We start from the raw sequence: 21,857 nt of genomic DNA on the forward strand, positions 1-21,857 counted from the left end.
CTAAGCCAATTTTGGATCCAAATTGCCCTGGATCCCTATTATCAGCTGCTGCTCTTGCTCAGATCAGTTTATGGAAAAGTATGGATCCTGCAACTGAACACAAATTTCTAATCAGTTCCCAGCCATTTCTCCTTCATGCTAGCAAGCAGTTTATAAGTTAACTGTCCCCTCCTCTTGTCCTGTCACTGCACTTTCTTTCTGTCGCCACCAAATTGTCCAATCACCTGTGTTGTCGCTCTGCTCCCACCCATTGTTATCACTGCATTGTCCCTTCCTCGCTCTCAGTAAGTCTTCTGCCATGTAACCCCTGCTATAACTGGAGCTGTATTTACTTCCTTCGTTGAGGGAGCTATTTTCCTTTTCAGAGTTAATATAGTCTTTTGAGTTGGGGAGCAAGTGTGAATGAGATGGAGGAAGAATGCAGATGCCAGTTGTGTACATTTGAAGAGGCTGAAACAATTATTTTAAAACACACGTACAAGCCAATAGGACATTGAAAGTCTTTCTCAAACCTTTGTTCTGCAGCTTTCCGCATCTTACAAACATGCTGTGGAACTGTTCATGTTTACAGCACGGGTGGCCATTTGGCCTATTGGCTTAACAGTTCTGTTACTTGTATTTTGCTCTAGGTTGGGCCCTCTGGGTCAGGGAAAAGCACCATCATCCGTCTGCTCTTCCGATTTTATGACGTGAGGGGAGGATGCATTAAAATTGATGGCCAAGACATCTCAAAGGTAAAAGTAGATACTTTATTCTAGAAGATAGTCAAGAGCTTTGATCAGCGTCTAGCTTTGAGACTGAAACCATGGGCTGGATTTTATGGCCCCCCCCCCCCACCCCCAAGACGTGGTTGAGTCCCATAGAAAAGCAGCGGGGCGGGGGGGTGGGGGAGGTGGTGGTGCCGGAAGGCCCATCGCTGGTTTTTCCGGGGTCGGGATAGGCTGATGACTGCCTTCCCACCCGGGGGCCAATTGAGGCCCTTAAATGGCCTATTAACGGCCACTTGAGGGCCTCTTCCCCCGCCGTCCCCCCACCCCCACTGCTGTGATCTAACCAGTGGCGGGGTGGGGCAGGGGGTCCTCCGTCACGTGGGGAGGACAGGCATCCTCCTTAGTGGGTGGGGGGAGGAGCCTCTTCCATGGGCAGTCTGTGACCCACGGAGGGACCCGACTGGGTAATAGTGCACCTCCCAGGACACCACAACCCCTGAACTTTATGACCACCCTTACCTTCACCAGGCCCTTCTGGCCTGACCCCAGCGACTCCGCCTCACTTACCGGAGGTATTCCAGTGCTGGGCATGGGTCCAAGGTCTTTGCATTCTTGGCAGTGGCCACCGCTCCCGGTAGTGCTGCCAATACTGGTGAGCTGCCTGCCCTGTGATTGGCCAGCAGCCGTTGGAGGCAGGATCCCAGTCTTTAAAGGGATGGCAATTCCGACGCCGGAAACATCACCTCTGAAGCATCAGAGGATCACATTGCAGTGGGGTTGTGGAGCGCGGGTGGGCGTGAAAAGGCCAAGGCGGGGCTCCCTCCACTTTTCGGCCTGGCACTGGGAGCCTCACCTCCTCCACAAAATCCAGCCCCATGTCTGTCCCAAATGGGACCTGGTGTCCATCTGCCCCCTCTGAGAGCAGAACACATGTTTGCCTTAAGCAGGATTGTATCTGTAGGGAACTGCCCCAATAGAGAGAGAAAATGGGTGCGAGGACAGAACAGAGAGAAGTGAGAAAACAAGAGTGGAATGGGTGAAAGAGATTGGAGAGAGAAAACATTCAAGAAGAAAGATCGGAGAGAGAAGGAAAGGAAATCAACGAGAAAAGGATAAAGAGCATGAAATATAACAGAAGGAGAAAAAGGGGAGGACAGAAGAAGAAAGAGAAAAAGAACAAGAGAGCAAGCAGACAATGAGTGAGTGAGTAGAGAGAACCAGAGGATAGAGAGAATACAGGTGAGTGTGAAGACAGCAGAAAGTGAAAAGATCATGTATTGATATTGGACAGGGCACTCCATAAAAAGCTATGGAATTTGACTGTCCCACTATCCCTGTATGTTTCTGTGCAAGTGTCTATATATATTTCAATGTGTGAGAGAACAAAGGCATTGTGAATACAATGAGCAGAGCCAGAGCAGGGAGATGGAGTGACTACTGATAAAGTGCTCTCTGACGGTTTAGTAAATGGCCTTATCCCTTTGAAGATGTTCTTTCACTCGTGTGAGACAAATAGTTTGTCCTGCAGAATTATCTATCTCGGTGAAATATCAGAGGAAAAAAATTGTTCCAATGTTTTTGCCAAGATTTTGAATTCGCAATGATATGTTCTTGCAAAACAACTCTGGTTCTACAGTGTCCGTTGGAGGATTGCCGTTGAGTGACATGGGATTAGGAATTGAATTTGTTCTTCAGTTCTATAAACAGGCAGGAGCAGAGGTGATGAGCCACAAACTAGTCGGGTACTTCTAACTCACTCCTGCCCCTCTCTTTATGTGTGTTTTAGCTGTTAGCTGGTTTACATGAATAGATGGCAGCAACAATGTTATCAGATCCTTTTGAGGTCCACATGTCTCAAGTCTCAGACAATTGACTAAACTGCCAGTTCCACAGCATGGATTCTACCAGATATAAAACAAGCCTCCATTGTTCACTTTGTGGGTGCTTAGATTTAAAGAATTCACATGAACTCTGCTACAAGTTGGGCAACCTGACCATCCCAGCAGCAAGACAACAGTAGGCAGTCACACCTCGTACTTGGAGCATTTGCTTCATTCATGCAGCCAAAGTCCACAATAGGAATTGTGGCAGAATAATTGGTTTATGTCCTTTCTATCATTGTGTAGCAGCAATCAAATATTTGGCATGTCAGTGGTGTCCAGTAAATAAGCTGCTTATGAGCAGTGGCATATATAACTTGTTCAAATCTATGATGTTTACAACACGAGAAATTGGCCATTCGTTGCATCTAGCCCGTGCCACCCTCCAACTAAGCAAATAATCCAGACGATACTTACCTGACCTGTTCCATCAGAACATAAGAATAGGAGCAGGAGTAGACCATATGTTATCTCTGCCGTTTAGTAGGATCATGGCTGATCTCCCTCTACTCTACTTTCCTGCTCTATTCCCATATTCCTTCATCCACGTCTCTAATCTAATCTTGGATGTTGACATATTTTCAGCCTTTGCCACTAACCCTGGAAGTGAATTTCATAGGCTCACAACTCTGAAAAACTTTCTCCTGCCCTCGCTTCTAAATCTCTTGTATTTAATCTACAATCTGTGCTCCCTCATTGTTGACTCCTCAACTATTAGCGAGAGATAGCATGGTTTTGTGAAGGGGAGGTCGGGTCTTACTAATTTGATTGAGTTTTTTGAGGAAGTGACAAAGATGATTGATGAAGGAAGGGCAGTGGATGTTATCTATATGGACTTTAGTAAAGCCTTTGACAAGGTCCCTCATGGCAGATTGGTACAAAAGGTGAAGTCACATGGGATCAGAGATGAGCTGGCAAGATGGATACAGAACTGGCTCGGTCATAGAAGACAGAGGGTAGCAGTGGATGGGTGTTTTTCTGAATGGAGGGATGTGACTAGTGGTGTTCCGCACGGATCAGTGCTGGGACCTTTGCTGTTTGTAGTATATATAAATGATTTGGAGGAAAATGTACCTGGTCTGATTAGTAAGTTTGCGGACGACACAAAGGTTGGTGGAGTTGCGGATAATGATGAGGATTGTCAGAGGATACAGCAGGATATAGATCAGTTGGAGACTTGGGCGGAGAAATGGCAGATGGAGTTTAATCCGGACAAATGTGAGGTAATGCATTTTGGAAGGTCTAATGCAGGTGGGAGGTATACAGTAAATGGCAGAACCCTTAGGAGTATTGACAGGCAGAGAGATCTGGGCGTACAGGTCCACAGGTCACTGAAAGTGGCAACGCAGGTGGATAAGGTAGTCAAGAAGGCATATGGCATGCTTGCCTTCATCGGTCGGGGCATAGAGTATAAAAAATTGGCAAGTCATGTTGCAGCTGCACAGAACCTTAGTTAGGCCACACTTAGAATATTGCGTGCAATTCTGGTCGCCACACTACCAGAAGGACGTGGAGGCTTTGGAGAGGGTACAGAGGAAGTTTACCAGGATGTTGCCTGGTCTGGAGGGCATTAGCTATGAGGAGAGGTTGGAAAAACTCAGATTGTTTTCACTGGAACGACAGAGGTGGAGGGGCGACATGATAGAGGTTTACAAAGTTATGAGCGGCATGGACAGAGTGGATAGTCAGAAGCTTTTTCCCAGGGTGGACGAGTCAGTTACTAGGGGACATAGGTTTAAGGTGCAAGGGGCAAAGTTTAGAGGGGATGTGTGAGGCAAGTTTTTTTACACAGAGGGTGGTGAGTGCCTGGAACCTGCTGCCAGGGGAGGTGGTGGAAGCAGATACGATAGCGACATTTAAGAGACATCTTGACAAATACATGAATAGGAAGGGAATAGAGGGATATGGGCCCCGGAAGTGCAGAAGGTGTTAGTTTAGGCAGGCCTCAAGATCGGCGCAGGCTTGGAGGGCCGAATGGCCTGTTCCTGTGCTGTACTGTTCTTTGTTCTTTGTATTGGAAACTATTCAAGCTATCTGTTCCATCATCTTATAATTTTAAACATTTCTAACAAATTTTTCACGTTTTTCTTTGTATTTATATGTCCTCTCAGCAGGCAGCATCCTAGTGAATCTACATTGATCCCTTTCCAAAGTCTCAAAAGCCTTCCTATAGTGCAGAGCTTAGTATTGTATACAGTCCTTCAACTGAGTTCTTATTAATTTTTAAAAATTCATTCATGGGATGTAACCGTTGCTGGCAAGGCCCACGTTTGTTGCCCATTCCTAATTGCCCTTGAGAAGGTGGTGGTGAGCCACCTTCTTGAACTGCTGCAGTCTATGTGGTTTAGATGTACCCACAGTGCTGTTATTTGACTTTTCTGTAGCAGTTTGATACAATTGAGTGGCTTGCTAGGCCAGTAAAGAGTCAACCACATTGCTGTGGATCTGGACTCACATGCAGGCCAGACCTGATAAGATTGGCAGATTTTCCTTCCCTAAAGGGCGTTAGTGAACACGATGAGTTTTTACAACAATCCGGTAGTTTCATGGTCGCCATTACTGAGACTAGGTATTATTTCAGATTTTTTATGAATTAATTGAATTTAACTTCCATCAGCTGCCGTGGTGGGACTTGTACTCTTGTTTCCAAAGCATCAGACTCTGGATTACTTGTCCAGTAACATTACTATGCTATTGTTCCCATTTTATAGAGGCTCATCATCATCCCTTATCATGCCTTTTATATATGTAAATAGGGACATTGAATTAAAAAACACGGAAATCATGCTAAACCTTACAGATCACTGGTTAGGCCTCAGCTGGAGGAGTATTGTGTTCAATTCTAGGCACTGCATTTAGGAAGGATATAAAGGCCTTGGAGAAGGTACAGAGGAGGTTTACCAGGATTGATACTGGGGATGAAGGACTTCCCTTATGTGGAGAGATTGAAGTAACTGGGTTTGTTATCCTGAGAACAGAGGAGGTTAAGGGGAGATTTAATAGAGGTGTTCAGAATTATGAGGGGTTTTGATAGAGCAATCAGTGAGAAATTGTTTCCTCTGTCAAGTGGGTCAATAATCGGAGGTCCTGGATTTAAAATAGTTGGCAAAAGAACTAGAGGGGAAATGAGAACTTTCTTGATACAGAAGTTTGTTTAGATCTGGAACACACCACCTGATAGCCTACTGGAAGCATAATTCCATTTTTTTTTATTCATGGGATGTGGCCATCGCTGGCTAGGACAGCATTTATTGCCCATCCCTAATTGCCCTTGAGAAGGTGATGGTGAGCTTAGGAACTTACAAAAGGCAATTGGACATGTATTTGAAGAGGACTCATTTGGAAGGTTAGTAGGAAAAATCTGGAGCCTGGGACTAAATTAGACAGCTCTTTTAACAATAAAAATATGAAGTGCTGGAAATACTCAGCAGGTCTGGCAGTATCTGTGGAGCGAGAAGCAGAACCCAGCACTTTTTAGCTCTTTTAACAAGCAGGCTATGACGAGAAGGGACGAATGGCCACCTCTGGTAAGATTCTATGATTCTGTAATATTCTATACCTCTTATGATGAAACCTATTAGTTTTTTTTAAGCCGTATTAATCCAAGGTATTGCTTTAATGTCCTATGAACCTGTTACATCCATTCTGTCTGTTGTTCCTCAGCAGCAAGCCTATTTCTGTTCACAACATAATTTATTTACTGAAATTTATCATCCCATACTTGTTGACATTCAATTCCATCTCCCAATTTTTAGTCCATTCTCCCATTTCATCAATATCCCACTGCAGCTTACTTTGATCAGTTAAAGAATAATGGCTCCTATTCTGAATCAGAGAATCATAGAAATTTACAATTCAGAAGGAGGCCACTTGGCCCGTCGTGTCTGATGCCAGCCGACAAGTAGCCATTCAGCCTATTCCCACTTTCCAGCTGCTGGTCCGTAGTCTTGTAGGTACAGCACTTCAAGTGCATATCCAAGTACTTTTTAAATGTTATGAGGGTCTCTACATTTCCCCGTCCACCATGTCTGTTCCATCCTTAAAAATTTCTATGTGGCTGCATAATAATTTCTGGTAAACATGAACATCCCCATTGAAATCTGTGCTGACTATTTCTAACTATTTGATCTTTAACTAGACACATGGTAATTTCATTTTTAATTAAATACTCCATAATTTTATCTACCACAGATGTTAAACTAACTTTCCTGTAATTACCCGGATTAGCTCTGTCTCTCTTTGTAATAATAAATACTACGTTGGCCACTTTCCAGTCCTCCAGCACACAGCTACACACAACAGAGCCTGAAGTAGAATTACAAGGGCCTTAGCAGTTTCCTCCCAACAACTTCAGGATTCTAGGACGTTATCCCATTGGGCCCTGTCTTCCTTAGCCTATCTAAAATTTTTCTTTTATCCATTGTAAGATTGCTCATCTCGTACTCACCACTTCACCTCCTCTGCAATATACTTCCCTTTAGTAAAGATAGATGCAAAGTCCCTATTAAATATTTCTGCCATTTTCTGGTCATCTATAAATTGATAATTGTCTACACACAGGGGTCCCATTGCACTTTTAACAATTCTCTTTTTACTCACGTACTTGTAAAATATTTCACTGCACTTTTAATGTTTTTGGAATTCATTCCTCATATTCTTTCTTAGCCTTCTTTATCTTGCTCTTAACCTCTTTAGTTATTTTCTTATATTCTGCTTTAGTTTTTTTATTATTCTTATGGCTCTTATAAGCCTTTTTCTTCAATTTTGATTTTGCCGTTCAGTCCGATGTGCCAATTCCTCCTTCTTCCTACCTTGCCTCAGCCATCTCATTCAGCCAAACAACTGGAGCTGGCAGAGCTCCATTCAGTATTTCATCTGAAAGATACCATCACCAAATATACAGCGTTCCCTCAGTATTACACTAGAGTGATCATCGAATCATAGAATAATACAGTGCAGAAGAAGGCCATTCGGCCCATCAAAAAGAGTAGCTAAAGTAAGTGTTTGTCCCTTAGAGGATGAGACTGGAGAATTAATAATGGGAGACAAGGAAATGGCAGAGACTTTGAACAAGCGCTTTGAATACACAAAAAGCATTCCAAGAGTAGTAGAAAATCAAGAGGCAAAAAGTGGGGAGCAGCTTAAAACAATCACTAGATCCAGAGTAAAAGTACTAGGAAAACTAATGGGACGAAAGGCTGACAGGTCCCCTGGACCTGATGGCCTGCATCCTAGGCATTTAAAAAGAAGTGGCTGCAAAGGTAGTAGATACATTGGTTGTAATTTTCCAAACTTCCCTCGATTCTGGAAAGATGCCAGCGGATTTGAAAACCACAAATGTAACACCTCTATTCAAGAAAGGAGAGACAGAAAGCAGGAAACTATAGGCCAGTTAGCCTATCATCTGTCATTGGGAAAATGCTAGAATCCATTATTAAGGAAGTAATAGCAGGACATTTAGAAAATCATAATGCAATCAGACAGAATCAACATGGTTTTATGAAAGGGAAATTGTGTTTGACAAATTTGTTCGAGCTCTTTGAGGATGTAGCAAACAGGGTGGATAAAGGGGAACAAGTAGATGTGGTGTATTTAGATTTCCAAAAGACATGCAATGATTTGACACAATGTTTGGTGGTCCCCTTATGCCATCGGTCAAGAGGACGAAGCCTATGAAAATTAGTTGAAGCCAGCTCCCTATGTAACCATGCTTCAACATCATTATTAAATTGTAAGCAGGTTTTTCACCCTCCCCGTTCCTGTTAAATTTTTACAGCTCTGATTATGTAAATAGCCCACAATAGACACCTACCCTAACCAAGACCATAAGAAAGAAGAAAGACATTTTTACAGCACCTTTCACACATTCAGGATGTCCCAAAGACCTTTAAGTACTTTTGAAGTGTAAACACTGTTGTGATGCAGGGAAGCAGGGCAGCCAATGTGCACACAGCAAGATCCCACAAATAGCAATGTAATATTGATAGTGATCAGACAATCTCTTTTAGTTATGTTGGTTGAGGGATAAATATTTTCCAGGACATGAGGGAGAACTCCCCTGATCTTCTTTGAAATACTGCCACCTGAGAGGGCAGTAGGGGTCTCGGTTTAATGTTTCATCCAAAAGACGGCACCTCCAATCGTGCAGCACTTCCTCAGTACTGCACCAGAAGTGTCCCCTTAGATTATATGCTCAAGTCTTTGGAGTGCATTGTCCTGCGTGATGATTCCACACACCCCGACTTGCTTCCGATCACTTCCTTGCCCAATATCAGCAAAAGTAAACAAAAGTCAGAAAGCTACCTTCAAATATACACTGTTCCCTCAATATTACACTAGAGTGTTCATAAAATCATAGAATAATACAGCACAGAAGGCCCGTCGAAAAGAGTAGCTAAAGTAAGGATTGGTCCCTTAACGGATGAGACTGGGAAATTAATAATGGGAGACAAGGTAATGGCAGAGCCTTTGAACAAGCATTTTATATCTGTCTTCACAGTAGAAGACAAAAAGCATTCCAAGAATAGTAGAAAATCAAGAGGCAAAAAGTGGGGGGGGGGGGGGGGGTGTGGAAACAGCTTAAAACAATCACTGTCTCCAGAGTAACAGTACGAGGAAAATTAATGGGACAGAAGGCTGACAGGTCCCCTGGACCTGATGGCCTGCATCCTAGGCACTTAAAAAGAAGTGGCTACAGAGGTAGTAGATGCATTGGTTGTAATCTTCCAAATTCCCTCGATTCTGGAAAGGTGCCAGCGGATTTGAAAACCACAAATATAATACTTCTATTCAAGAAAGGAGAGAGACAGAAAGTAGGAAACTATAGGCCAGTTAGCCTATCATCTGTCATTGGGAAAATGTTAGAATCCATTATTAAGGAAGTATTAGCAGGACATTTAGAAAATCTTAATGCAATCAGGCAGAATCAACATGTTTTATGAAAGGGAAATTGTGTTTGACAAATTTGTTCGAGCTCTTTGAGGATGTAGCAAACAGGGTGGATAAAGGGGAATGCGTAGATATGATGTACTTGGATTTCCAAAAGACATTGGAGGCTTGAGTTAGTTTCTTCAGACTCAACAGCCACCTCCTGTAAGCTAGTCACTGGTAAGCAGGTAGGTCAGTATGCGTTTCCCTGTGTGCACACGTGTGCACATGTGTGTGTGGAGCAGGATGGAACCCAGCAGTCAGAGGGTTAATTTGATAATTGGGGTCTTTAAGAAAATATGGGCTGGAGGTTTTCTTGTTTACTCAGTGGGTTTATAGTTGATAATGTAAACTGCATCGATGTTTGATGTCCAGACAAGGACTAAACAGCAGCTTGAGGATGAATGTGCCAATCTGTTCCTGTCCACAGCTGTTTGTGTTTGGAATCACAGGAAGTCCTGATCTGAGTTGGTGAACTCTATGTTCAAGCCCTTTATTTATTTAGCCTTTGGATAAAAGGCTACATGTGTAACTGGAGCAACTTTGTGTTTTTAATGTTGGGACCATTTAATCTGCTTCCAAACCTCAGAGGCATTTTCTCTTTGAATAGGGCTGACTTTTTGTGCCTTACAACATGCATTTACTTAACCAAAGCCAACACCTCACAGTGAAAGAATCTTGCTGGCAGTCATGTCACTCCCTGGTAATCTGAATAGATCAAATGTTCTGAAGTCTTCTATTTGAGCAGCATTGTATACCATGATTCCTTTATCATAGAATCATACAGGTGGAAGGAGGCCGTTTGGCCCATTATGTCTCGAGTGGCTCTCTAAAGGAGGTATCTAGTTAATCTGACACAAATACTAGATGAGTGCAGCTCCATCAACACTCAAGAAGCTCGACACCATCCAGGACAAAGCAGCCTGCTTGATCAGCACCCCACCTACCGCCTTCAATATTCACTCCCTCCACTATTGATGCACAGTGCCAGCAGTGTGTACCGTATGTAAGATACACTGCAGCAACTCACCAAGCCTCCTTCGACAGCACCTTCCAAACCCACAACCTCTACTGCCTAGAAGGACAAGGGCAGCAGATGCATGGGAACACCTTCATCTGCAAGTTCCCCTCCAAGTCGCATGTCATCCTGACTTAGACTTCTATCGCTGTTCCTTCACTATTGCTGGATCAAAAACCTGGAATTCCCTTCCAAACAGCACTGCTGGTGTTCCTACATCAGACGGACTGCAGCAGTTTAAGAAGCCAGCTCACCACCACCTTCTCAAGGGCAATTTGAGATGGGCAGCAAATGCATCCCATGAAAGAGTAAAAAAAAACTAATTCCCCATAACCCTGTATATTTTTTCCCTTCAAGTAATTCCCTTTTGAAAATTACTATTGAATCTGCTTCCAACACCCTTTCAGGCCATGCATTTTAGATCATAGTAACTCACTGCATAAAAAAGAAGCTTCTCACGTCCCCTTTGGTTCTTTTGCCTATTATCTTTCAATCTCTGTCTTCTGGTTATTGACCCTTCTGCCACTGGAATCATTTCTGCCTACTCTCAAATCCCTTCATAATTTTTAACCCCTCTATTAAATCTCCCCTTAACCACTTTGCTCAAAGGAGAACAATCTCAGCTTCACCAGGATCTATGTAACTAAAGTCCCTCATTCCTGGTACAATTCTAGTAAATCTCTTCTACATCCACCAAGGCCTTGACATTCTTCGAGCAATAAACTGCCAGAAAAACCCATTGTCGTACTTCAGCCACCAAAAGATTGATCTATATAAACCGTAATAGTAGACCTGCAGCTGTTAGAAATGGATCTTCCCACCCTTTTCTGAAGGATATGATGGATCACCTCGCCCTCTTCCCAATGGGCATGGTTTGGGAAGGCCTGTGTTACCCCATTAATGGCCAGTGTTGTTCTCTGAGAGGGGTGGGGAAACTATTCTTTGTCCCATTGGAGCAGGGGGCACTTACCAGCCACTTTGCCAGAATTGTGGGTGGAGGGACTGTCTTGTCGTCCCCCTTCTCTTCTACCTGTGCAGTATTTCTCTATCATTCTGGAGTTCAGTAGAATGACAGGTGATCTCATTGAAACATATAAGATGCTGAGAGGGCTTGACAGGGTAGCTGCTGAGAGGCTGTTTCCCCTGGATGGAGAGTCTAGAACTAGGGATCATAGTCACAGGATAAGGTGTTTGGCCATTTAGGGCTGAGGTGAGGAGAAATTTCTTCAGTCAGAGGGTTATGAATCTTTGGAATTCTCTACCCCAGAGGGCTGTGGCTGCTCAGTGGTTGAGTATATTCAAAACTAAGATCACTAAATGTTTGGATACTAATTGAATCAAGGGATATGGGGATAGGGCAGGAAAGTGGAGAAAAAGTGCCCAACTTCAACAAAACCTGGGCGAATGAGTTAAGAGTGGAGCAAGAGAATCCTGGGGGTAATGGCCTTTTCATCAGTAGAATTGGAGACTTTTAACTCCCTGCCTCACACTTGGGATTTATGTAAAGAGGACTCAGTTAGGACTGCATTTGGTAACCTGTCTCCTTTATAATTCACTGCCATACTTTTTTTTCTTTTTCATTCTTTAAATGGGATGTGGGCGTCACTGGCAATTTTATTACCTATCCCTAATTGCCTTTGAGAATGTAGTGGTGAGCTGCCTTCTTGAACCACAGCAATCCATCTGGTGTGGGTACACCCATAGTGCTATTAGGGAGGGAGTTCCAGGATTTTGATCCAGTGATAGTGAAGGTATGGGATATATTTCCAAGTCAGGATGGTGTGTGGCTTGGAGGGGAACTTGCAGCTGCAGGTGTTCCCACGTGTTGGCCATCCTTGTCCTTCTAGGTGCAAGAGGTCACAGGTTTGGAAGGTGCTGTTGAAGGAGGCGTGGTGAGTTGCTGCAATGCATCTTGTATATGGTACACACTGCTGCCACTGTGCATCAGTGGTGAAGGGAGAAAATGTTTAAGGTGATGAATGGGGTGCCAATCAAGTGGGCTGCTGTGTCCTGGATGGTGCCGTGCGTCCTGAGTGTTGTTAGAGCCACATTCATCCAGACAAGTGGAGAGAATTCCATCACTCCTGACTTGTGCTTTGTAGATTGTGGGCAAGCATTATGGAGTCAGGAGGTGGGTTACTCGCCACAGAATTCCCAGCCTCTGACCTACTCTTGTAGCCACGTAGAAAGAATCTAACCATTTCCCTTTGATGTTTAGTGGCATTATCATTACTGAATCCCCCACTAACATTGACCAGAAACTGAACTAGAGCAGCCATATAAATACTGTGGCTACAAGAGCAGGCTGGGAATTCTGCAGCGATTTGTTGGAGCTGCACCCATCCAGGCAAGTGAAGAGTGTTCCATCACACTCCTGACTTGTGCTTGTAGATGGTGGACAGGCATTCGGGAGACAGGAGGTGGGTTACTCACTGCAGAATTCCCAGCCTCTGGCCTGCCCTGCTGTTGTTGTAGCCACAGCATTTATGTGGCTGTTCTAGTTCAGTTTCTGGTCAATGGTAACCTGCAGGATGTTGATAGTGGGGGATTCAGCGATGCTAATGCCATTGAACATCAAGGGAACATGGCTAGATTCTCTCTTGTTTGAGATGGTCATTGCCTAGCACCTGTGTAGCACGAATGTTACTTGCCACTTATCAGCCCAAGCCTGGATGTTGTCCAGGTCTTGCTGCATCTGGATATGGGCTGCTTCAGTATCTGAGGAGTCGCGAATGGTACTGAACATTGTGCAATCATCAATGAATATCCCCACTTCTGACCTTATGATGAAGGGAAGGTCATTGATGAAGCAGCTGAAGATGGTTGGGCCTAGGACACTACCCTGAGGAACTCTTACAGTGATGTCCTGGGACTGAGGTGATTGACCTCCAACAACCACAGCCATCTTCCTTTGTGCTAGGTATGGTTCCAACCAGCGGAGAGTTTTCCCCCTGATTCCCATTGACTCCAGTTTTGCTCGGGCTCCTTGATTCCATACTTAGTCAAATGCTGTCTTGATGTCAAGCGCAGTCACTCTCACCTCACCTCTAGAGTACAGCTGTTTTGAACATGTTTGGACCAAGGCTGTAATGAGTGGCCCTGGCGGAACCCAAACTGAGTGTCGGTGAGCAGGTTATTGCTGAGCAAGTGCTGCTTGATAACACTGTCAACGACCCCGTCACTCACTCGCCTGTGAAAGGCGCTATAATATCTCAAGTTATTTATTTTAAGTGCATTTCTCAACATTATGGTTTGGAGACTCCTAAACGTAGCAGTGAGCGTCTACACCTGTCTAAACCTTGTTGACCAAAAGTAGAACAGTTAATAGTGGTACTTGCATCTTTCAATAACTTAAAAGAACTCAATACCAAATTGTGCCATTGATATTTCCACTTGGAGTTGAAATTGGTGTCTCATTCTGGACAGCACTAATCCACTTCTGCAAACACTGGAGATAATGTTGAGTGGGGGAGGGGATTATTCCTCTAGCTCTCTCTGCAGATGTTTAATTGTTTGCTTATGTTAGGTCGTGTTTCATTAGTGTTTCAGTTTTTTAAAAATGTAAAATGTAGGTTTATTTATTGGGAGATGAAAGACCAGCAGGAATGTGAGCTTTAGTTGGTGCTGTGAAACACTTTTTTTCCCCTTTTGAAAGGCTTTTCTGAAGAAAAGGTTTACTATCTGGTGTCTGTTACTGTAGCTGTGGACTTGAAAGGAGACACATAGGCACAAACAATTTTAAATTTCCTGAAGACATCATGGCTTTAGGTCAGCCTAAAAGCTGTGTTTACGTCTGTCTCATGCGAAAACCAGTAAAAGTGATTGCACTAATTGGACAAGTGAGTGACATTTACCATTCCAAGCCTGTCCCTTCCCTGAAATCACTTGAATGAGTATTTCCCTTCAATGTGCTGATTTCATATAAAAGTTGATGCTGAGACAAACTTCTTAAGGCGAGCGAATCTTTTTACAGGTCGGACGTCCAACATCCAGCTGTCCAAAAGACATAATTGTCTGAAAACTGGCAATTTTTGAAAATAGTGGAAACCCATTTTGCTTAGATAAATTCTTATTTTTAAACTTTTCATTGAGTATGTAAAAGGTTTGATAAAGAAGAGGAAATGGTTATTATAATAAGACTAAAATGTAGCATTATTTTTATGAAGATTAACTAAAGCAAGACTAAAGCTAAAATGATTACATAGCCAACACACTACAGTATAAGTATCTCGCTGTATAATGTACTGGTCAGACTTCCACCAGGGCACTGTGCAGTTCTGGTTAACACACTTCAATGTTTATGCATTGGAGGAGCGAGCAGCAACAAGTACAAAAGAGGATGAACTCAGAGGCAAGATTAGAGGGTGCCGGATTTTGGACATTGGACCTGTATTGCATTAAGTTTCTCCTGTCACTAAACAACGGAAATACACAAACCTTCGCCTGCCTGGTTTTTCTCCCTTCCTCACCTGGTGACATTGACCATTGGGTAGAAGAGATTCCTCAGGCTGGAGCTTCCTTTTGGTACCTCACCTGAGTGGCTCCTCGTGGATATTTTCACATGAATATTGTGGGTATAGTAATGTAATGGTTGTGCTAACAGACTAGTAATCCGGAAAACACAAATTCAAATCCTACCATTGGAACATAGGAGCAGGAGTAGGCCATTCAGCCCATTGAGCCTGCCCTGCCATTCAATACGATCATGGCTGATCTTCCACTTCAATGCCTTTTTCCCACACTATCCTCATATCCCCTTATGTCATTTGTATTTAGAAATTTGTCAATCTCCGCTTTAAACATACTCAATGACTGAGCTTCCACAGCCCTCTGGGGTAGAGAATTCCAAGATTCACAACCCTCTTGAGAAAAGAAATTTTTCCTCATCTCTGTCCTAATGGCTTCCCCCTTATTTTGAAATTGTGTCCCCTGATTTGAGACTCACAAACCAGGGGAAACGTCTTAGCTGCATCTACCCTGTCTATCCCTTTACGTATTTGTAGGTCTCAATGAGATCACTTCTTATTCTTTGAAACTCGAGAGAATACAGGCCCAGTTTCTCCAATCTCTCTTCATAGGACAGTCCCGCAATCCTGGGAACAAGTCTGGTGAACCTTCGTTGCACTCCCTCTATGGCAATAGTATCCTTCCTCAGGTAGGGGGACCAAGGTGTGGTCTAACCAAAGTTCTATATAATTGAAGCAAGACTTCACTACTCTACATCCACCTTATCAAGCAGTTCAGGATCTTATAAACTTCAATCACATCTCCTCTCACTCTTCTAATCTCCAGTGAAAATAAGCCCAGTCTGTCCAACCTTTCCTCATAAGACAACCCGCTCATTCCAAGTATCAATCTAGTAAACCTCCTCTGAACCTCCTCCAAAGCATTTCCATCCTTAAGTAAGGAGACCAAAACTGCACACACTATTTGAGATGTGGTCTCACCAATGCCCTGTATAACTGAAGCATAACATCCTTACTTTTATTTTCAATTCCTCTCATAATAAAAGGATAGCATTCCATTACCCTCCTTTATTACCCGCTTGTACCTGCATACTAACTTTTTGTAACTCCTGCACTAGAACACCTACATCCCTCTGCACCTCGGGATTCTGCAATTATTCTCCGTTTAAGTAATACTCTGCTTTTTTATTCCTCCTGCCAAAGTGAACAACTTCACATTTATACTGCATCTGTCAGATTTTTGCCCACTCACTCAACCTATCTATATCAGTCTGCAAGCTCCTTCTGTCCTTTTCACAACATACTTTCCTACCTATCTACGTGTCATCTGCAAATTTAGCTACCATGCCATCGCTCCCCTCATCTGAATCATTGATATAAATTGTAAAAAGTTGAGGCCCCAGCACAGACCCCTGCGGGACTCCACTCGTCACATCCTGCCAATCAGAAAAGGACCCATTTATGCATAAACTCTGTTTTCTGCCAGCCAGTCAATCTTCTATCCATGCTAATATGTTACCCCCTACACCATGAGCTCCTACTTTGCACCTTTTATGTGTCACCTTGTCAAATGCCTTCTGGAAATCTAAGTCCATCAGTGGGCTCCCCTTTATCCACAGCACATGTCACTCCTTCAAAGAACTCCAACAAATTGGTTAAGCATAATCTCCCTTTCACAAAACCATGCTGACCATTCCCGATTACCTTGAGTTTTTCTAAGTGCCCAGCTACAACCTCCTTAATGATCGATTCTAATACCTTCCCCATGACAGATGTCAAGCTAACTGGCCTATAGTACCTGTTTAATGCCTCCCCCCTTCTTGAATAGAGGGGTTATATTTGCCACTTTCCAGTCTGATGGAACCTTTCCAGAATCTAGCGAATTTTACGAAAATTAACACCAACGCATCTGCTACCTCATTAGCCACCTCTTTTAAGACCCTAGGATGAAGTCCATCAGGACCTGGGGACTTGTCAGCCCACAGCTCCATCAGTTTGCTAAGTACCGCTTCCCTGGTAATTGTAATTTCACCAAGTTCCTCTCTTTCTTCCACCTCCTGATTTACAGCTATTGCCGGAATGTTTTTTGATCCTCTATTGTGAAGACAGAAGCAAAATATTTGTTCATTGCATTCGCCATTTCCTTATCATCTACTATTAGCTGCCCATTCTCACTCTCCAGAGGACCAACACTCACTTTACTTACTCTTTTGTTTTTTTAAATACCTTTAGAAACTCTTGCTATCCGTTTTTACATTTCTCGCTAGCTTCCCCTCAGACTCTAATTTCTTTCTCCTGATTAATCTTTTAGTCATTCTCTGCCATTCCTGATATTCTGACCAATCATCTGACCTGCCAGTCATCCTTGCGCAATTACATGCCTTTTCCTTAAGTTTGATGCTTTCCTTAACTTCTTTAGTTCACCACAGCTGGTGGGTCCTCCCCTTAGAATTTTTCTTTATAGTAGGAATATACTTATTCTGAGTATTCTGAAATATCCCTTTAAATGTCTGCCACTGCTTCTCCATTGATCTATCTCCAAACCTAGTAACTCAGTTCACTTCAGCAAGCTCAGCTTTGATGCCCACATAGTTTCCCTTATTCAAGTTTAAAATACTAGTCTTAGACCCACTCTTCTGTCTTTCAAACTGGATATAAAAGTCAATCATATTGTGGTCACTACTACCTAGAGGTGCCTTTACTCTGTGGTCAAGAATTAATCCTGTCACATTACACATGAGTGCAGGAAGTGTGTCCCGCTGCAGCTCCTGGAAGCTCGGGTTTCAGAGCTGGAACGGCGGCTGGAAACACTGTGGAGCATCGCGAGTCTGAGAGCATCGTGGATAGCACGTTTAGAGAGGTGGTCACACCGCAGCTGAAGGGACTTGAGGAAGGAAGGGAATGGGTGACCACCAGGCAGTCCAAGAGGAACAGGCAGGTAGTTCAGGAGACCCCTGGGGTCCCGCTTGCAAATCAGTATTCCATTTTGGAGGCTGATGAGGCTGGTTCCTCCAGGGAGTGCGGACAGTGCCAAGCTTCTGGCACCACAAGCAGCCTGTCTGCACAGGAAGGGGGAAAGAGAGGAAGAGCAATAGTAATAGGGGATTCTATAGTCAGGGGAACAGATAGGCGCTACTGTGGCCGTCAACATGACTCCAGGATGGTGTGTTGTCTCCCTGATGCCAGGGTCTGGGATGTCACTGAACGGCTGCAGGGCATCCTGAAGGGGAAGGGTGACAAGGCAGAGGTCATGGTACATGTTGGTACCAATGACGTAGGTAGAAAGAGAGATGAGGTCTTGTAATCTCTGGATTACTCCCAGTGCCACGTGCTAGTGAGTATAGAAATAGGAGAATAGCACAGATGAATGCATGGCTTAAGAGTTGGTGCAGGAGGGAGGGTTTTAGATTCCTGGACCACTGGGACCGTTTCTGGGGAAGGTGGGACCTGTACAAGCGGGACGGTCTACATATGAACCAGAGGGGGACTAACATCCTTGCTGGCGGGTTTGCTAGTGCTGTTGGGAGGAGTTTAAACTAATTTGGCAGGGGGAGGGGACGCAGCCTCCTAGCAAAATAGGGACACAGCTAAACACAGGAAAGCAAACAAGTGAGAGGGAATACAGCGGAAGTAAGTTTCAAGGGAGTAAGACCAGGATGGATGGCCTGTACCTTGATGCCAGAAATATTACAAATGAAACGGATGAGTTAAGGGCAAGGATTGACTCGTGGAATTGTGATACAGTAGCCATCACGGAGACATGGTTGAGGGAGGGGCAAGATTGGCAGCTCAATATCCTGGCATAGAAAATCTTCAGGGGAGGGGGTAAAAGAGGAGGGGGCATTGCAATGTTAGTTAAGGAGTCAGTTACTGCAGTAAGGAGAGATGATATCTTGGAGGGGGCATCAAACGAAGCTTTATGGGTAGAGTTTAAGAATAAAAAAGAGACAGCTGCATTGCTAGGTGTTTATTATAGACCCCCAGATAGTCAGCGGGAAATTGAGGAGCAAATATGTGTGCAATTTGCCGAGGTGTGTAAAAATAATAGGGTAATTGTATTCGGTGATTTCACTTTCCCAACATTAATTGGGATAGTCATCGTGTTAAGGGCTTAGATGGAGTGGAGTTCTTAAAATATATACAGGAGAACTTTTTAGCTCAATATGTAGAGGATCCAACAAGGGAGGGTGCAGTGCTGGACCTAATTCTGGGGAATGAAGCCGGACAGGTGGTTGATGTGTTGGTGGGGGGAGCATTTTGGTGGTAGCGACCACAACATGGTACAATTTAAGCTTGTTACGGAGAATGAAATAGACAAGTTGCAAAAAAAGGTTTTGGATTGGGGGAGAGTGAATTTTAGTAAAATAAAGCAGGATCTGGCCAAGGTAGACTGGAAAGAGTTACTTGTCTGGAAATCTACAGAAGAGCAGTGGGGGGCAATCAAAAAGGAAATGGGGAGGGTACAGGTTCAACATGTTCCCTCTAGGGTAATTGGTAGGAGCAACAAGCCCAGACAACCATGGATGACCAGAAACATTCAGGGTACAATGAGAAGGAAAAGAGAGGCTTTTAGCAAATACAAGGAGAGCAAATCAACAGAAGTATTAGTGGAGGACAGAAAGTGTAGGATGGAGCTTAAGAAAGCAATTAGGAGAGCAAAGAGGGGATATGAGAAAGCTCTGGCTGGTAAAAGTAGGGGAAAATCCCAAGATATTCTATAAGTATATCAATGGGAAGAAGATAACCAGGGAAAGAGTAGGACCCATTCGGGACCAAGGGGGAAATCTGTGGGTGGATCCAGAGGACATTGGTAGGGTGTTGAACGAATACTTCACATCTGTCTTCACCCAAGAGAATGAGGATGACGATATGGAACTCAGAGAGAGAGAGAGAGACTGTGAGGTTCTTGAGCAAATTGTCATAGGGAGTGACAAGGTATTGGAGGTTTTGGAAGGCTTAAAAGTGGACAAATCTCCAGGATGCTGTGGGAGGTGAGGGTGGAGATTGCAGGGGCTCTGACCCAAATTTTTAATTCCTCTGTGGCCACGGGGGAGGTGCCAGATGACTGGAGAACAGCTAATGTGGTCCCACTATTTAAGAAAGGTTGTAGAGATAAGCCAGGGAACTACAGACCAGTGAGTAGGTCAGTGGTAGGGAAACTATTGGAGAAAATTCTGAAGGAAAGAATCTATCTCTACTTGGAGAGGCAAAATTTGATTAGGAATAGTCAGCATGGCTTTGTCAGAGGGAGGTCATGCCTAACAAATTTTATTGAATTTTTTGAGCATGTGGCCAGGTGTGTAGATGAGGGTAGTGCAGTTGATGTAGTTTACATGGATTTCAGCAAAGCCTTTGACAAGGTCCACATGGGAGACTTATCAAGAAAGCAAATGCACATGGGATGCAGGGTAACTTGATAAGGTGGATTCAAAATTGGCTTAGTGTAGGAGACAGAGAGTGATGACAGACAGCTGTTTTAGTGACTGGAAGCCAGTGTCCAGTGGCGTACCACAGGAATCTGTGCTGGGTCCCCTATTGTTTGTCATTTATATAAACGACATAGATAATTATGTGGGGGGTAGGATCAGTAAATTCGCGGATGACACAAAGATTGGCCGAGTGGTTAACAGTGAGGTTGAGTGTCTTAGGTTACAGGAAGATATAGACGGGATGATCAAATGGGCAGAAAAGTGGCATAAGGAATTTAACCCTGAAAAGTGTGAGGTGATACACTTTGGAAGGAGTAATGTGACACAGAAGTATTCAATGAATGGCCTGACACTGGGAAGTTCCGAGGAACAAAGGGACCTTGGCCTGTTTGTGCATAGATCTCTGAAGGCAGAAGGGCAGGTTAATAGGGTGGTGAAAAAGGCATATGGGACACTTGCCTTTATCAATCGAGGCAAAAATTACAAAAGCAGGGAGGTCATGTTGGAGTTGTATAGAACTTTGGTAAGGCCATAGCTGGAGTACTGTGTGCATTTCTGGTTGCCACATTATAGGAAGGATGTGATTGCACCAGAGGGGGTGCAGAGGCAATTCACTAGGATGTTGCCTGGGATGGAACATTTAAGCTATGAAGAGAGGTTGGATAGGCTTGGGTTGTTTTCGCTGGAGCAGAGAAGACTGAGTCGTGACCTGATCGAAGTGTACAAGATTATGAGGGGCATGGACAGGGTGGATAGGGAGCAGCTGTTCCCCTTAGTTGAAGGGACAGTTACGAGGGGACACAAGTTTAAGGTGAGGGGCAGGAGGTTTAAGGGGGATTTGAGAAATAATTTTTTTACCCAGAGGGTGGTGACAGTCTGGAATGCACTGCCTGGGAGGGTGGTCGAGGCGGGTTGCCTCACATCCTTTAAAAAGTACCTGGATGAGCACTTGGCACGTCATGACATTCAAGGCTATGGGCCAAGTGCTGGCAAATGGGATTAGGTAGACAGGTCAGGTGTCTTTAATTCATCGGTGCAAACTCGATGGGCCGAAGAGCCTCTTCTGCACGATTATTCTGTGATGCACAATACAAAGTCTAATATAACCTGCTCGATGGTTGATTCCGGAACATGCTGTTCTAAGAAACTATCTCGAAAGCATTCTATGAAGTCCTCATCCAGGCTACTATTGCCAATCTGATTTTTCCAGTTTATATGCCTGGGAGGGTGGTAGAGGCGGGTTGCCTCACATCCTTTAAAAAGTACCTGGATGTGCACTTGGCACGTCATAACATTCAAGGCTATGGGCCAAGTGCTGGCAAATGGTTATCACCCATGATTATTGACTTCCCTTTATCACAAGCACCCAGTATTTCTTCAAAATTCTCCATTCCTATCAAAGTCCTTGTAAACCTCTTCTATACCCT

The 21,857-nt window shown here is 43.9% G+C and overlaps 1 protein-coding gene across 2 annotated transcripts in view; it reads left to right on the plus strand.

Moving 5' to 3' along the window:
- abcb6a (ATP binding cassette subfamily B member 6 (LAN blood group) a) overlaps positions 1 to 21,857 on the plus strand; it is a 226,443-nt gene that overhangs the window by 113,620 nt on the left and 90,966 nt on the right. For both annotated transcript variants that reach the window (XM_068034765.1, XM_068034764.1), the window contains exon 15: positions 630 to 734. In XM_068034765.1, the coding sequence (XP_067890866.1) occupies positions 630 to 734 (105 nt within the window). The remainder of the gene's footprint in view (positions 1 to 629; positions 735 to 21,857) is intronic.

This window comes from Heterodontus francisci, chromosome 7 (genome assembly GCF_036365525.1).
Source record: "Heterodontus francisci isolate sHetFra1 chromosome 7, sHetFra1.hap1, whole genome shotgun sequence".
NCBI classification, from domain to species: domain Eukaryota; kingdom Metazoa; phylum Chordata; class Chondrichthyes; order Heterodontiformes; family Heterodontidae; genus Heterodontus; species Heterodontus francisci.